Source organism: Vulpes lagopus, chromosome 1, assembly GCF_018345385.1.
Source record: "Vulpes lagopus strain Blue_001 chromosome 1, ASM1834538v1, whole genome shotgun sequence".
Classification (NCBI taxonomy): Eukaryota; Metazoa; Chordata; class Mammalia; order Carnivora; family Canidae; genus Vulpes; species Vulpes lagopus.
In genome coordinates, this window is record NC_054824.1 from 173,585,338 (window position 1) to 173,601,232 (window position 15,895).

Here is a 15,895-nt window from a genome sequence, read left to right on the forward strand (position 1 = left end):
AACACCAAAAAAAAAAAAAACAAAAAAAAAACCGCCCTTACCTTTCCTTTTCTTACAGTTTTCTTTCAGGAAAGCTGAAGATTAACATTTTTACCCACTGCTTGTAGAAGAACTGAAAGCCGTCTTAGGAAGATCAGGATTTAAGAGAAAGGAGTCACAGAGAAGTGTGGCACATATTCCACAGGGCAGGTTAAAAGAAGTGTTAGAGGTGCAAATACTCTGAGAAGATTAATGTAAGTAAAGACATCTGGTACACACAAATAAATGTGAAATGGTGGGCTCGTGTGGTGCAAGCAGCATAATCCAGTGTCTGTATGGAAAGTAAGGAAATAAAATCACTCAGTCAAGGAAGTCATCAAAATACAATGGTCATTAAGGGCTGGGAAAACATGCATTTAATACAGGGTTTTTCCATCATCCCAGGAAATGATAACAAGCAAGGAGATGAGCTGTCTGGATAAAGCGAACAAACACACTTGAGACACAGAGAATGGCCATCTAGGGTAAGAGCACCGACAATTTACTTTCGTGTGGAGAATATTTACCCTTCTGGTTTCAAAGGCAGTTTGGGACTGAGTGTGTTCCAATTAAAAAAAAATGTCCAACTATCACTCTGAAACTAAAAAGCGGAAGAGAGAAAACTTTCTCCACGTCAACTGCAGACATCTTTCTGGGAGAATATACAGGAAAACTGAAAAACATCTCTAAGGCCATCTATCTGCCCTCATGGGACATCAGCTTAGAAAAATAACTCCAAACACTATTTACTTACCCCTCATTTCTTCTGCAAAATTCTGGCTCTGACTCAAACTCTGTTTGGCCTTCCTCAGTTCTTCCTCCAGGTGGCAGACTTCTCTGGCCTGTTGCTCAGACCGACTCTTAAGGAGGCTGTATTCCTTCTTCACTTCCTAAAGCAAACATTTAATAGGTTATATTCAAAAATCACTCAAGCTAGTTATGACTTCTTGCCTGATAAGGGTCCCTAATGGGATTATTTGTATATCTCACTAGTAAAGGAAGGGAGGAATCTCACTTTCTGTTTGAACACTTCATGAAATTAGACATTCTTACTTCTATCAGATGATTTTATGGAGAGAGCTCAAAATAAAAGCACAAAACCCCAAAATGACAATAATCTTCTTCCTTCAAGAAACAGACTTCTTTGAACTTTCTGGATGTCCTTATGCTTGTTAAAGAGCTAACTCATAAATCTTTAAAAAAAAAAAGGCAGGGGGATGACTAAGTGGCTCAGCAGTGGAGCATCTGTCTTCAGCTCAGGGTGTGATCCTTAGTCCAGGGATCAAGTCCTGCATCAGGGAGCCTGCTTGTCCCTCTGCCTATGTCTTTGCCTCTCTCTTTGTGTCTCTCATGAATACATAAATAAAATCTTAAAAAAAAAATAAAAATAAAAAATAAAAGAGTTAACTCATAAGAAAAATCCTATTTATAAGATCCTCAAAGACATAGGCTCCAAGGTCCTATCACATCTGAATGATCAACCATATCTTTGCAAAGGTCTGATGTGCTAATAAACCAAAACCCACTACCAATTTTTTTTTTTTTTTTTTACTTTTCATTGTAAAACCATTTTAAGGCTCACTGTAATGAGGATGTCTTTAGGAGTATGAAGTTTTTATAAAGAAAATCTACAGGACAGCCCAGGTGGCTTAGTGGTTTAGTGCCACCTTCAGCTCAGGGCATGATCCTGGAGACCCGGGATCGAGTTCCAAGTTGGGCTCCCTGCATGGAGCCTGCCTGTGTCTGTCTGTCTGTCTGTCTCTCTCTGTGTGTCTCTCATGAATAAATAAATAAAAACTTTAAAAAAATATATATCATGCAAGACGGTCAGAAGGGTGTTATGAAAGATGCAAATATAAATAAGACTAGAATCTTCTGCTCTTGGGCAAGGTCTCCCATTCCACTGGGGGGAGGATATGATACTAATCACTTAGTTCACACCAGGATGTGCTAAATACTAGAGAGGTGGAGTATGCTATGGGAAACCAGAGGGCAGATACATAGAAGGAAGAATTCATTCTAGATGGGGGAATCTGAGCTTTCACAGTGAAAACAGGTTCTTTAGGTACCTGATTAGGTGAAGTAGCCACACAAAAAAGCACCAGAGACTCCTATGCTTGTCCATTCTATGACTATGGAGACGAGCCTCTTTTTGAATCTTAAAAACCAAGCAATGTTTATTTATATGTCAAATAAAAACACTATTGCCTCTCAACCATAAGACTTGCATAATAAAGAAATCCTCCATATTCCTCAGTCTGTTTTTCAACCTTCAATGACAGTATAGGTGAGAAGTATCTCGAACTATATTATATGCCACTCTCTGGACCATAGGGGATTGGCATATAGTTATAAATTGGCAGAACCAAGCTTCTCACATCCTTAGGGGGAGAATATTTCATAAGGCCAACTTTTTTTAAAACTGCACTTCAAAAAACGCCCCCTGAGAAGAAGAGGAAATTTTTGAATCTTAAAGAAACAATTAAGACCCGTCCTCCAAAACCCTACAGCACCGTTAGAAAACAGATGGCCCTGGCAAAGCTGTGCTGGAAGGTTGCCTTCAATTATCAGTCTGGTTACTACCAGCAGATGGGTACCCACGCAGCAAAGCCAAATTCAAGAAGACGGAGGATCTGGCTTAGTAGAAAGGACTTGAAAACTTACTGGCAGCTGCTGTGTTCATGCATATATGTTCATTTCATCTTCAGAATAAGACAGAGCCTGTTGTAGTTAGACTCCTCTGGCTCCTTTGTCCCAATCCCGCCTCTCTTCCCTGAGCTAATGGACAGTCTATCAAATTAAGAGATCGCTCAGGACTGACCTGCCTCTCTGACTGATCTCAAGACTGAGAGGAAGACATTCATGCCAGTCGTGTTAAATGCTGCAAAAAGTGACCATCAAGGTGCATGGATGCTGCCGATTTGAACAGGCATCATTAAACTATGGAAACTATGATCGCTTGTTTGCTCTCCAGGCTCAGAATGATCACCACTCAAATGAGATCACAGATGTGAAAGGCAAACTACCCTACAGCACTTTAACAAAAGTAATGGAGCATCATTATTAGCATTTCTTCCCAAAATTGGACAGCAGCCAAGACTGCATGATTCATGCTAGATAGGATCAGCTGAAGGAGTACAATATAAAACAATAACTGTCATTTAACCACCTGGGTTGACTCCCCATTTTTATTGTGCAACGTATGACATTTTCGTACCCTAAAAAAGTAATCAAATCGAGTGGCATCTGCATCTGGGAAAGGGGCAACAGAGCTGAGAAGACACTGTGTTCAAAGCTGGATGCATCCCAACAGAAAGGAAGCAAGGTAAAAAGAGAAGAGAGGGAAAGGGGCAACTTCTGTTTGTTTGTACGTCTGTTGGTCTCTATCCATCTCTGTCCATAACTGGGGGCATTTAAATGAATAGTAAGCTCAATGGAAAGATTAACATGTATTTCTCTATTCTGGCATTAGCTCCGTAAATATTTGTTTCTAACAAAATGTTCAGCCAATCCTGGGACCCAGCAGGCTTATAATACTATGGCTACGACCAACCCAAGAATTTTACAAGGCCAAAATTTGGAAAACGAACATCTGAAAATGGATCTGTAGGCTGCCATCCATCAGCAATTAGTTTTCTGTGAGGCCACGGCCACTTAAGATTTGATTGGGTAGCTCATTAGCGGCAATGAGTTAAGCATACAAGGATGTATTCTCCTAGGCATCTCATGTATCCTCAAATGATATGCAAAATTGGACACTAGTCTAGAAAAACACAACAAAAATCCCTATCACCACAAGCCAGCATGAGGGCTTAGCAAGCAATTCCACCCAGATCAACTTCAGTTTAGGAGCAGCAAGGGAAGCATCATTTTCTAGGGCCAGACAAAACAAATTTCGGTTACTGTGTGGCATTTCATGATCCCATCCATGAATGGAGCATCATACGTCCCCTGCCGGGACAAAGTCTATACCATGAACAAGGGATGGATGCAGAGGGTGTATGGGCCCCCTTCCACCTCATCGTTCTTGCCTGCGAGGCCAAGCTCCTTAGAGAACCTAACCTGGTATACTACAGATCCCCACGCTCAGAAAGGTCCCCAGGCAAGTGTTCCCTCATATTGGCTATCAAATGATGGTATTTTATTGCCTGCCCTCAATGCTAGGGGGCTGGCACTGGTTGTGGGGTGAGCAGCTTACCTACAGCCTCCCTTTACTTTGATACTGCATGTCAGTTTTACCATCAATTGGGCCATTAAATCACATTTCTGGTACTGATATTTTCTCATTGTGAGCAGCATATCTGTTTACTAAATGCAGACAAGGAAAATTTTCAGTCCAACTGTCGCATTATTTCAGCATCCAAAACCTATAAGCGTGCCAGGCTTGTTTGTACTTAGAATTCGATACAGAAAGATACCAGAGTGAGAGAAGAGTGGAACAGGCAAAATTGTTAATGTGAAAAATCTCAAACGCACTGTCCCCAGCTCATCACGTTCTGTGCCTACAGGGGATAGCAAGTGGTGAGACCATTGTGGAGACCAGGACAATGAGCAGGGAGCCTGCAATACTTTACTAATAAACAAACACTCATGTGCTGGGCACTGGTCTAAGCACGTTACATACAGTATTTAATTTAATCATCAATACGGCTTGGAAAAGGGAAGGGTTTTATTGGTGCCTAGATGCAGATAAGTCGAGTCAGACTCAGAAAGGCTAGGTCATTGTCCTAAGGTCACACAGCAGGGAGGTGGCAAAAAAAAGTTGCAATCTCAGGTCTCTCTTACTCTAAAGCTACCATTCTGCTACTGAGCTATACCACCACTCTAACCAAGTAAATCACTTTTCTAATGCCAATCTCAATTCAAAATGCAAGAGCCAGCTAAACCCTTTGAGCTCTTGATATCCTCCAAAGAAGACACATTACCCATAAACATCAACTAAGGCAAACGATACATGAATCCCTTAGCCCTGTGAGAGGCTCTTTCACAGGACACAGAAATCAATGAAATCTAAGTGCAACATGATACGCACTTAATGTACAGGCTAGAGTTCATGGTGGACAAGCTCTACAGCTGGCAAAGCAGACCCTGTGGGGGTGCATAAAGTCTCCAGAAACACCTGCAAAACAATGTCCAGCCCACCACTGTGACTTGGCCAAGCAAACAGTGTTTGGACCCTCTTAACCAGACGATTGCTTCTACAAAATGTTTCCACCAGGCAGCCAGTGGAGTCGCAGGAGAGTTTTCTGGCTGGAAGGAAAGCTCACAGGGGGAAGAGTTCGGTGCCAGTCTGCCTGTGGAAATGTTAGCAGAAGCATCTGTTGGTTGGTCCCCACTGGCCAAAAGGCAAACATTTGTTTTGCTGAAACAAACACTCCCATTTGAAAACGTTCGCTGATGAAACCATCATCTGACATGAAGTTTGCTTCCACTTGGGTTGTTGGAGCTGTGGCCTCCCATCCCCAGCAGCATTACCCCTCTGAGGCCTGCTGCTTTAGTGATCACCTCCTTGCTACCGACAGATGTTCTGATTTTACAATCATGATACACTCTTCAAAGCTGTGGGGATAAATACATTTAGACTTTCCTCATCTGATAAATAACTGTTCCTTATACAGAATTCTTTTTTTAAAAAAAAGAATCTTTAGTCTAAAAAGTGATTGCAAAAGGTTTAAAGAAGTGGGAAAAATTCTTTCCTGTAACATTTGATAGAAAAAAAAAAAAAAAAACAACTACTGTTCTGCTGTGCTTCTTTGTAAAATTACAGTGCTGATTTATGGTTCTAGTCAAGCTGTTTCAATCTACCAAATGTCCCTAAATGGTTCTCAAATAAGCCTTTTAAGATAAACTCCAGGCCAGGGCCCCTGGGTGGCTCAGTTATGCATCCAACTCCTGATTTCAGCTCAGGTCATGATTTGGGGTCGTGGGATTGAGCCCTAAGTCGAGCTCCATGATGGGCATGGAGTCTGCTTAAGATTCTCTCTCCCCCCACCAAAAAAAAGATTCTCTCTCTCCCTCTGCCCCCCAATGTCTCCTCTCCTCTCTTAAAAAATAAATAAACAAACAAACTCCAGGCCATTAAATAAAGAGAGAAGCCAAATTAAATAACGTATAGATAAAAATCCCATAACATCAAGACACTCTCCTCATATCCAAGCCACTGGAGAAACTTCATTCACCATTTTGTGTAAAAAGCATGAATCTCAAAAAAAAAAAAAAAAAAAAAGTAATCAACCTTGCTCATGCCAACATGACTTTGGATGTTAGGGCAACAAATGACATTGACTTCTTGTTTGTTTTTTTTTTTTTGTTTTTTGTTTTTTTTGAGAGAGAGAGCATGCACAAGCACACGACTGGGGATGGAGCAGAGGGGAGAGAAGCTCAAACAGACTCCATGCCCACTGCAGAGCCCAATGTGGGGCTCAATCTCAACTTGAGACCTGAGCTGAAATCAAGAGTCTGAGGCTTACCAAACTGAGCCACCCAGGAGCCCCTTATAGGAATTTTAAATCTAAAAATCCTTCAACTGTCCTTGCTTTTGTTTATTCAAATCTATGACTTTCCACAAGGTTTCTAATATGTGTTGACTCAAAAGCCAGCCTTAGAAAGGGGATTTAAATTATACTTCCTATCCCTAATTTTGTTTCTTTCCACTTCTTTCCATCTCTCAGGTAATCTAAAATAATAGTTTTTTTAAAATTTTATTTATTTATTCATGAGAGACACAGACAGGCAGAGACATAGGCAAAGAGAGACATAGGCAAAGGTAGAAGCAAACTCTGAGGGAAGCCCAATGCAGGACTCGATCCCAAGACCCCAGGATCACAACCTGAGCTGAAGGCAGACACTGAACCACTGAGCCACCCAGATGCTCCTAAAATAACCTTTAAAAAATAAAAAACAATTACTACATGGTCTTAATACAAGCCATGTTTACCTATAACTGCTAGATGCATATTCATAATCATAAACAAATGGAAAGTAAAAAAAAGCATAGATGTTCTATGTCATAGATTATATACAAATGCTTTGTAATAACTGTGACAAATAAAAAGGAAAATTATGTACAGTCATGATAAACTATGAAGAAATAGTGTTTGAGTGCTCCCTCCCACTTCATCCTACACAGAAGTTGAAAAATTCTCATCTCTGTTCCTCACTTACTTCATTGCTTTTCCTCAGCTCGCTTTCCTTGACCTGACTGGCCTGTAATGCCTGTTCAGCTCTGCAGAACTTTTGCTTAAACTCTTCCAATGTCTTTTCTAGCTGGTACTTTCCTGATGTGACCTGCAAAGAGAAAACCAGGCAAAGTTTCATATTTATGTTACTTTTTAAATAGATTATTTATTCTTAAATAAAACAGTCATAGAATATAAGAACTATGCCATCTATTTTGGGTGAGACGATATACCTCACAGCTAAATACAGCATTATAGGTTTAACTAAGATACCATCAGAACAGTTTGGGTGACAGCAGATAGGAGATGAAAAAGGGCTGGGTTTGCAGAAGAAGCCACAGAGAAAAAAACAAATTTCACAAAAAATTAAACCATGAAACAGTAATGAACCAAAACAAAAAGTTAAGAAACAGAAAGAATATATTTGCTAAACGACAGATTAAAAATTATATACCCGTGATATGACCAACAAAGCACATCTATGGCTCAATTTAGAAAAAGGTAAACAGGGACGCCTGGGTGGCTCAGTGATTGGGCATCTGCCTTCAGCCCAGGGCATGATCCTGGAGTCCGGGGGATCGAGTCCCACATTGGGCTCCCTGCCTGGAGTGTGCTTCTCCCTCTGCCTAACGTCTCTGCCTCTCGCTCTCGCTCTCCCTCTGTCTCTCTCACGAATAAATAAATAAAATCTAAAAAAAAAAAAAAAAAAAAAAAAAGAAAGAAAAAAGAAAAAGGTAAACAGATTTTGTAAGAAAAAAAATATAAACAATTTTATACAAAAAAATACAAACTGCAAATCAACTTCTGAAAGAAACATCCTCAGTGGAAATCAAGGAAGAAATGAAATGAAACAAGAATAAGATGCTTTTTCGCTCCTCAGCTGGCAAAATTTATAAAACAAAAACTATCTCCTATTAACAAGGATGGGCAAAAACAGGAAACAGGAAAACACCTGGTCTTACACTGACCAGGTGAGGAGATACATTACAATTTTTTGGAGACCAATTTGTCAGAATCAATCACAAGGGAGAATGCACATGCCCTTGAGACTGCCCATTGCACATGTGGAAACCTGTCCTGCAAAAACACCAACACAGATACACGCATGATGTTGCCACCGGGGCTACAATGAACAAGAAAATGTTGAGAACCTAAACCTCCACCCATAGAATAATTAAGTAAACTACAAAACATCTAATAAAAGCTAGGCTCAGAAAACAAAACCAAAACAGGCCTTTTTTTAAAAGGCCTTGGAGGAAGCCCGCCCATTAAACAGTAACAATTTACCCTGGGAAGGGAGGTTTTTTTGTTTAACTAACCTTGGATAGCCAGATAGAGAGGACTCCTAGCACATAACAGATGTCAGGGAGTCACTTCTCCCATTTCGCCTGTATCCCCATCTCTGGTTCCTCTAAGAGAGGTCAACATGTCCCACTTGGTTATATCCTGAATTTGAGAATTAACCTCTATTTTCCATTAAAGGAGACTCTACCTAAGAGGTAGAGCCTTAATTTTAGAAAATAAAGAAGCAAGCACTAAGAAAATGGATGGCAGGCACTCTGACAACAGATGAGTACCTGATATATTCAGAGTAAACTCTAGAATGTGTCACCCTGTCAAGCCACAGGGGTCAAGTCAAGAAAAGAATGAACAACTACAATCCACCCGCCATTTTCGAGCTGGGGTATTCAGTGCTTGAGTGTTGCAGGTAGAGCTGGGAACTAAACAGACAAAAGCCCCTCCTCATAGAAAGACTTAAGTGATTGGAAGGAAAACATAAAAAAACAAATAACTGTATCATACATCACATGATATGCCCTATGTAGAAAAATTAAGCAAGGTAAAGGAAACAGAAAGTACTTGAGAGTAAGAGTCTACGGGGTGACCAGAGTAGATGTCATTGATAAAGTGACACTAGAAGAGAGAAAGCTCAAGCAACTGAAGGTGTATGCCCTACAGAACTTTCTGGACACAGCACATCCCCAAAGAGCGTAAGCGGAGTGTGTTCAACCAACAGCGAGGTGGTGGGAGGGCCGTCAGGGTCTTATAGGCCTTGGGAAGGACATGGCTCCTACTATGAGAGAGAGGAGAAGTTATTGCAGTTGTGAGTAAAGGAGTGACATAATCTGGACTTCTACTTTAAAAAGACTTACACTCGGGCTGATGGTTGAAAATAGATTTTAAGGAGCAAGTCCAGAAGGACGGAGGGCAGTAAGGAGGCTCATACAGTAACCCAGGTGAGAAATGACAGTGTCTCACACCACACAGAGGAGCACAGAGAGTTAGAAGTAGCCATATTCAGTATAAGATACAAAGTTAAGACAACAACTTTCATTAGACAGAAATTCAGGGAGGGAACAGAATCAGAGGGAAGGGATGTTAGAGCTTACTACCAATTTCCTAAAATACGAGTCTTAACATTTCAGTTGTTGCTGGCAATTTAATATGCATTTTATCTATAAAGCATATTACATAGGAGCACTTGGAAAAATTAATAATAGGCAAAAGCCAAAATAAAACAAAATTGCCTAACTGTATAGTCCAGAGAGAAGCAAACTCATGTTTGGTATAGCTTTTGTAAAACTATGTATTGGACATAATCATGTGTTCATGATTATGCAGTGCCATTGTTTAAAATGATTATAGTAGTAATCTAAATGCATGACAAAAAAACAACAGTATAGAACGGTAGGAAATAAAAAACCGATTTCTATCCAACACTACCCCTTTTTATGTATAGTTTCTCGCCATTTCTATTTTTATTCCTTTGATGGTTACTTTCATTATTCTAAATAATAATCTTATAACATTATGGATTTATCAGTGGGTTCCCACATACAGTAAGACCTACCTCCCTTCCAATTTACAAATTTTAGTAAAAAGTATTATTGACTTCTTCCATTGCCTTAACATTATAATTTTAAATAATAAACTTAAGTCTTGGGCAGCCCACATGGCTCAGCAGTTTAGCGCCACCCTCGGCCCAGGGCCTGATCCTGGAGACCTGGGAGCGAGTCGCATGTCAGGCTCCCTGCATGGAGCCTGCTTCTCCCTCTGCCTGGGTCTCTGCCTCTCTTTCTCTCTGTGTCTTTCATGAATAAATAAACAAAATCTTTAAAAAAAATAAATAAAAAATAAACTTAAGTCTCTTTTTCTTGATCCAATAACTTTAAATATGTGTCTGACTCCCTATTAGGTAAAATGTATAAACGTGCATTTCTAGCCATATTTTTCTCTCCTCTCTATTCTTCAAGTTGTGTGTTCCTTTACCCAGGGCCTGAGTTTATGGTTCTGCAGGCAACTCCAAGGGGCACCATTCATTCATAGGCCTCATAGGTTTGTATGGTTATCAGTGTCTTGAGGTGGGGGCGGGGCACCTTTTTGTAATTCACACAAATATACCAATTGGCTTAGAATCGACAAGATTGGTAAATTCTGTGCATTATATCCCATAATATATATATTATATTCTGTGACTATGATTAAGTGTTTTGTTCATACCTCTACTCTAAAACCTAAAAACCAGGGATGCCTCTGTGGCTCAGTGGCTCAGCATTTGCCCTTGGCTCAGGGCATGATCCTGGAGTCCTGGGATCGAGTTCCATATCGAGTTCCCCACAGGGAACCTGCTTCTCCCTCTGCCTATGTCTTTGTCTCTCTCTGTGGGTCTCTCATGAATAAATAAGATCTTAAAAATAAGTAAATAAATAAATATTATTTTTTATTATCAGGTTTTATTTAACCTGGAAACCAGTAAAACATAACTTATATTTACTTACTTTTTAAAAAGTCAAACAAGTCAGGCTTATTCTTAGCAGGGAAGTCGGAAGCACGTGGGAGGGTTTCTGAGGTAGGTGACAAGATTCTATGCCCCGACACAGATAATGGTCCTAAGAGAGCATTCCTAATAATAATTTATTGAATTGTAAATCTGTTCTATATAGATTTTGTCTATTAACTCGAAAAGGTTTAAATGTAGTTATAATATCCATGCATATGCAAATATAGGCACATACAGACACACACAAATAGAGACACGTGTGTAAATAAAGGTAGAGTCAGAAGAATCCTAATGGAAGACTCTGAGCTGTGAGAGAAAAAACAGAGTTGAAGATGACACAGTGATTTGGCCTCAGTGATGTCAAGACTGGAACTGCTATTTACTGGGATAAGGAAGATTATGGGAGGAGCACATGTGAAACAAATAGCTGGAGTTCAGCTATTACCATGCTAAGTGTGAGGTGCCTGTTGGACAGGCAAGTGGAAATATCAGGTGCACACCCACCAGCCTGGAATTCAGAACATGCATCCTGGCTAAAGATTATATAGGGTTGTCATCATATAGATGAGAGGCAAGCCCATAAGACTGGGTGAGATCATTTTTGGAATAAGTGTTAAATAAGTAAACTGACTATAGGTTTCAGCACTTTGGCTATTTGCCGGAGGCATAAATTACTCGGGATGGCTCCCACCTGCTGACGCGGCGGAGAACCACCGGACTATCACACCCTTCCACCCACCTTCAGATCTGAGATCCTCACTCACTCCTCTCTTTCTGTAAATCAGCAAACCCAGACTCAGAAAGATCCCATTTGCTCTCTCCTTTGATAAATAAGGAAAGGGAGGTTAGAGCAGCTCTTTAGAAGCATCACAAGGCCAGCTGCGGTTAGAGAAAATGCATGAATTAGGAAAAGGGGGACTAAATGAGGAGAGAGAACTAAGCCAGCTCCCTACTTTATCCAGGTCAGCCTGCAGGATATTGTGAGTGTTCTTGGCTTGCTGTAACTCCTGTGTGAGTCTGCCTTTCATCTGTGTGCTCTCCTGGTCCAGGGCTTGGAAGGCACGCTGTTGACGGGAGAGCTCCTGAAACAGCAAAGGCACAGACGTCAGTGGGGCCAGGGACGGTTAACGAGGAGACTCCAGGGTGAGCGGCAACCCTCCTGCGGGCGGGCCATGCCATGCTCAAAGAGCAGGAGGCGCTGGGGAGCCAGGCTGACCACTCACTTAATGATCAACATAAACCATCCTTAGCTCTAGTCCTGGGGATCAAACGCAGGCCTTTGAGGGGAAGGGGAAGGAGTCTGCCCGTTGACCTCATGGAAACCAGACAGCTTCCATCCCATCCCCAATCTTAAAATGTTCATGTCCCTTTCGACAAGTCCAGGGGCAAAAGGGAGGAGAGCTGAGCTGCCAGGGTCACAACTCGGCTAGGAAATCAAAGATTCTCAAAAATAGGGTTTAAGATATCAAACATCCTGGGGAACCTGGGTGGCTCAGTGGTTGAGCATCTGCCTTTGGCTCAGGTCATGATCCCAGGGTCCTGGGATTGAGTGTCCCATTGGGCTCCCTGCATGGAGCCTACTTCTCCCTCTGCCTATGTCTCTGCTTCTGTGTCTCTCGTGAATAAATAAAATCTTAAAAAAAAAAAAGACCTCAAACATCCTAACACCACTTACAATTTTGAATGACAGCAGGATATGCCACCATTCAACTTTTGATAACCATACCAGGATACCAGATTTCCATTTCCAGGCACCCTTACTGAAAGACCAGAGTCTCCCTGCACACGACACACTCAGCCAGGCTAAGTCACTGGCACCAGCAGCAATGCTTCTGGAAGGGCATCTTCAGGCCTAATTCACCTGCCAGCCTCGTGCCCCATTGCAACAATTACCTTTCTAATATATCTGCCAACCAGAGGTTTTCAAAATAGGAAGAGAACAGGATACAACTTCCTTCACAACTGAGAGTTGTTTCAAAGAAGAGATACGATTCTTTCCAACTCAGTATCAGACCTCAAAGACATCAGAGGACACAGATAAAAAAGAACATTCTGGCTATCAGTCGCTTCTCCAATCGAAAACTGAAAGATGGAAGTGGAAAACACGGGAAACCTCTTCCTCACAAAGTAGTTCCCCTATAAAAGGACACCCCAAGAGATAACATACAGCAGCTCTTCTCAAATGACAAAACCATGAAATGCCCGACAAGAGCCTTCAGGGCAAACTCCTCATGAATCTATTTACCTTACCTCTTGAAATTCCTTTTCTTTCTGCTTGATTTTCTGTTCCAGAGAACTTTTGGCACTTTCTGCATTTTGTCGCTGACAACTCAAATCTTCAGACAATCTTTTCAGTTTTTGTTCCAACGCAGTACACTAAACAAATAAAAAGGGTCAATACAAAATTATCCGAGATGAGAAGCAAATTATTTTGAATTTTAGAAAAATTAGTCTTGAGACTTTCAAGTTCATCTTTATATTTTGATATTTTTGTTTCATTAAAAGTTGGATTTTAGGGGCACCTGGGTAGCTCAGTGGTTGAGCATCTGTCTTTGGCTCAGGTCATGATCCTGGGATCTGGGATTGAGACCCACATCAGTCTCCCTGCGAGGAGCCTGCTTCTCCCTCTGCCTGTGTCTCTGCCTCTGTCTCTCTGTATCTCATGAATAAATAAATAAAATCTTAAAAAAAAAAAAAAGTTGGATTTTAAATGATCAGTGGGGGCACCTCACTGGCTCAGCCAATAGAGTGTGTGACTATTGGGGTTGTGAGTTCAAATCCCAGTTTGGGCATAGAGATTATTTACATAAAACTTCAAAAAAATAAACTAATACGTAAATAGAATAAAACGATCAACAAATACTAAAACCACTATAATTATTTTAGCATACATAAAGCTTGTATTTGGGAAATATTAGAAGAGATGTAAACTATTAAGACCATTTAGATGAATACTTCATAATTTGCACTAGGAAAAAAGAAATCAGCATTTCTGATAAAGATTCATCTAATATTTTGTTGCATGGAAATGAGAGGTTCAAATGCAGTGATGCTGACCTGTGTAACTTAGAAGCTGTGAAATAATCAGTGGGTACCCATTACCCTCATATGATAGTTTGTTTCAAGCATAATCTATTTTGTGGTAAATTTTAAATATTAAAATGCCTCTTTCCACAATGCTCCCACTGCACCATTTTAAATTTCTGAAGGCCAACAGGCACATGAAATGCTGCTCTATATCACTTGTCATCAGGAAAATACAAATCAAAATCACAATAAGATATCATTTTACACTGATGAGAATGGCTAAAATTAATAAGACAGGAAACAACAAATGTTGGTGAGGATGTGGAGAGAGGGGAAACTTCTTGCACTGTTGATGGGAATGCAAGCTGGTGCAGCTACTCTCGAAAACAGTGTGGAGTTTCCTCAAGAAGTTAAAAATAGAGCTACCCTACAATCCTGCAACTGCACTACTGGGTATTTATCCCAGATACACATGAAGTGAAACAAGAGGACACCTGCACCCCAATGTTCATAGCAGCAATGTCCACAATAGCCAAACTGTGGAAGGAGCCATGATGTCCTTCGACAGATGAATGGATAAAGAAGATGTGGTCTATATATACAATGGAGTATTACTCAGCCATCAGAAAGGACAAATACCCACCATTTACATCGACATGGATGGGACTGGAGGGTATTATGCTGAGTGAAATAAGTCAATCGGAGAAAGACAATTATATGGTCTCACTCATGTGGAACATAAGAAATAGGAAAAGGACCATAAGGCAGGGAAGGGAAACTGAGTGGGGAAATATCGGAGAGGAAGACAAACCATGAGAGACTCTTAATCTTAAAAAACAGAGGGTTGCTGAAGGGAAGGGGGGTAGGGGGATGGGGTAACTGGGTGATGGGTATTAAGGAAGGCATGGATGTCATGAGCATGGAGTGTTATACTATATGCTGGCAAATTGAATTTAAATAAAAATAAATAGGGATGCCTGGGTGGCTCAGCGGTTGAGCATCTGCCTTAGGCTCAGGGCATGATCCTGACATCCAGGGATCAAGTACTGCATCGGGTTCCATACGTGAGGAGCCTACTTCTCCCTCTGCCTGGTCTCTGCCTCTCTCAGTATCGCTCATGAATAAGTAAAAATAGAATATTTTTTTAATTTAATTAATAAATAAATAAATAAATAAATAAATAAATAAATAAATTTAACCAGAAAAAAAAAATTCTGAAGGTTCACAGCACCCCAGAGATTATCATAACTGGTTTTTAACCAAGCTGCCCTAAGCAACAGAAAGAACATTCTTTTGCCTTTGTACCTCGCCAATACCTTAAAATAAGTTTTAAAATATGAAATAATCATAACGTAGGATGCCATTCTAAAATTAAATTGGAGCAAAATTGTCTTAAATCATCAAGGGCTAAAAAAAAAAAAAAATATCAAGTGCTGAAACCCATTCCTCTGAATCTTCCCTATGTAGGATATGAATTTTCAAATCCTTAAAATGCCCTACAAAACAACTCTCAAGTTTCCAGGGAAGAATAAGAACACTTTGTATCCATGGGGGAGTATCCCTGATCTAAAAGAAATGTGCCCCAATTTGGCAAATCTCTCTTCTAAAGTATTTCTCTGAGACTCACTATAGTCTCATTTTGAACTATTAGAAATACTAGAAATTTAATAGAAAAATTGGAGGAAAATAAAATACTACGTAATACTTTGCCAGAAGACCAGTCAGAGACCAATGATTAACTAACCAAAGACAAGAAAAACAAAGCTGGTCATTAATGACTAAATGATTTTCCAACTATCAGAACTTTATATATACCAAATTCAAAAAGAAAAATAATTGAGCCAGTGGTCAAATTAATCCATGGCCTTGGACATTAAGATACCTTTTTGTT

At 40.3% G+C, this 15,895-nt stretch overlaps 1 protein-coding gene across 6 annotated transcripts in view; it reads right to left on the reverse strand.

Moving 5' to 3' along the window:
* The window catches only part of CENPF (centromere protein F), an 84,342-nt gene that overhangs the window by 24,905 nt on the left and 43,542 nt on the right, over window positions 1–15,895 (reverse strand). For 5 of the 6 annotated variants that reach the window (XM_041722889.1, XM_041722855.1, XM_041722872.1 and 2 more), the window contains 4 exons: window positions 13,228–13,353; window positions 11,931–12,059; window positions 7,183–7,305; window positions 773–908 (listed from right to left, as the gene is read on the reverse strand). In XM_041722889.1, coding sequence (XP_041578823.1) covers window positions 773–908; window positions 7,183–7,305; window positions 11,931–12,059; window positions 13,228–13,353 — 514 coding nt within the window. The remainder of the gene's footprint in view (window positions 1–772; window positions 909–7,182; window positions 7,306–11,930; window positions 12,060–13,227; window positions 13,354–15,895) is intronic. The other variant, XM_041722897.1, reaches the window with a different exon arrangement.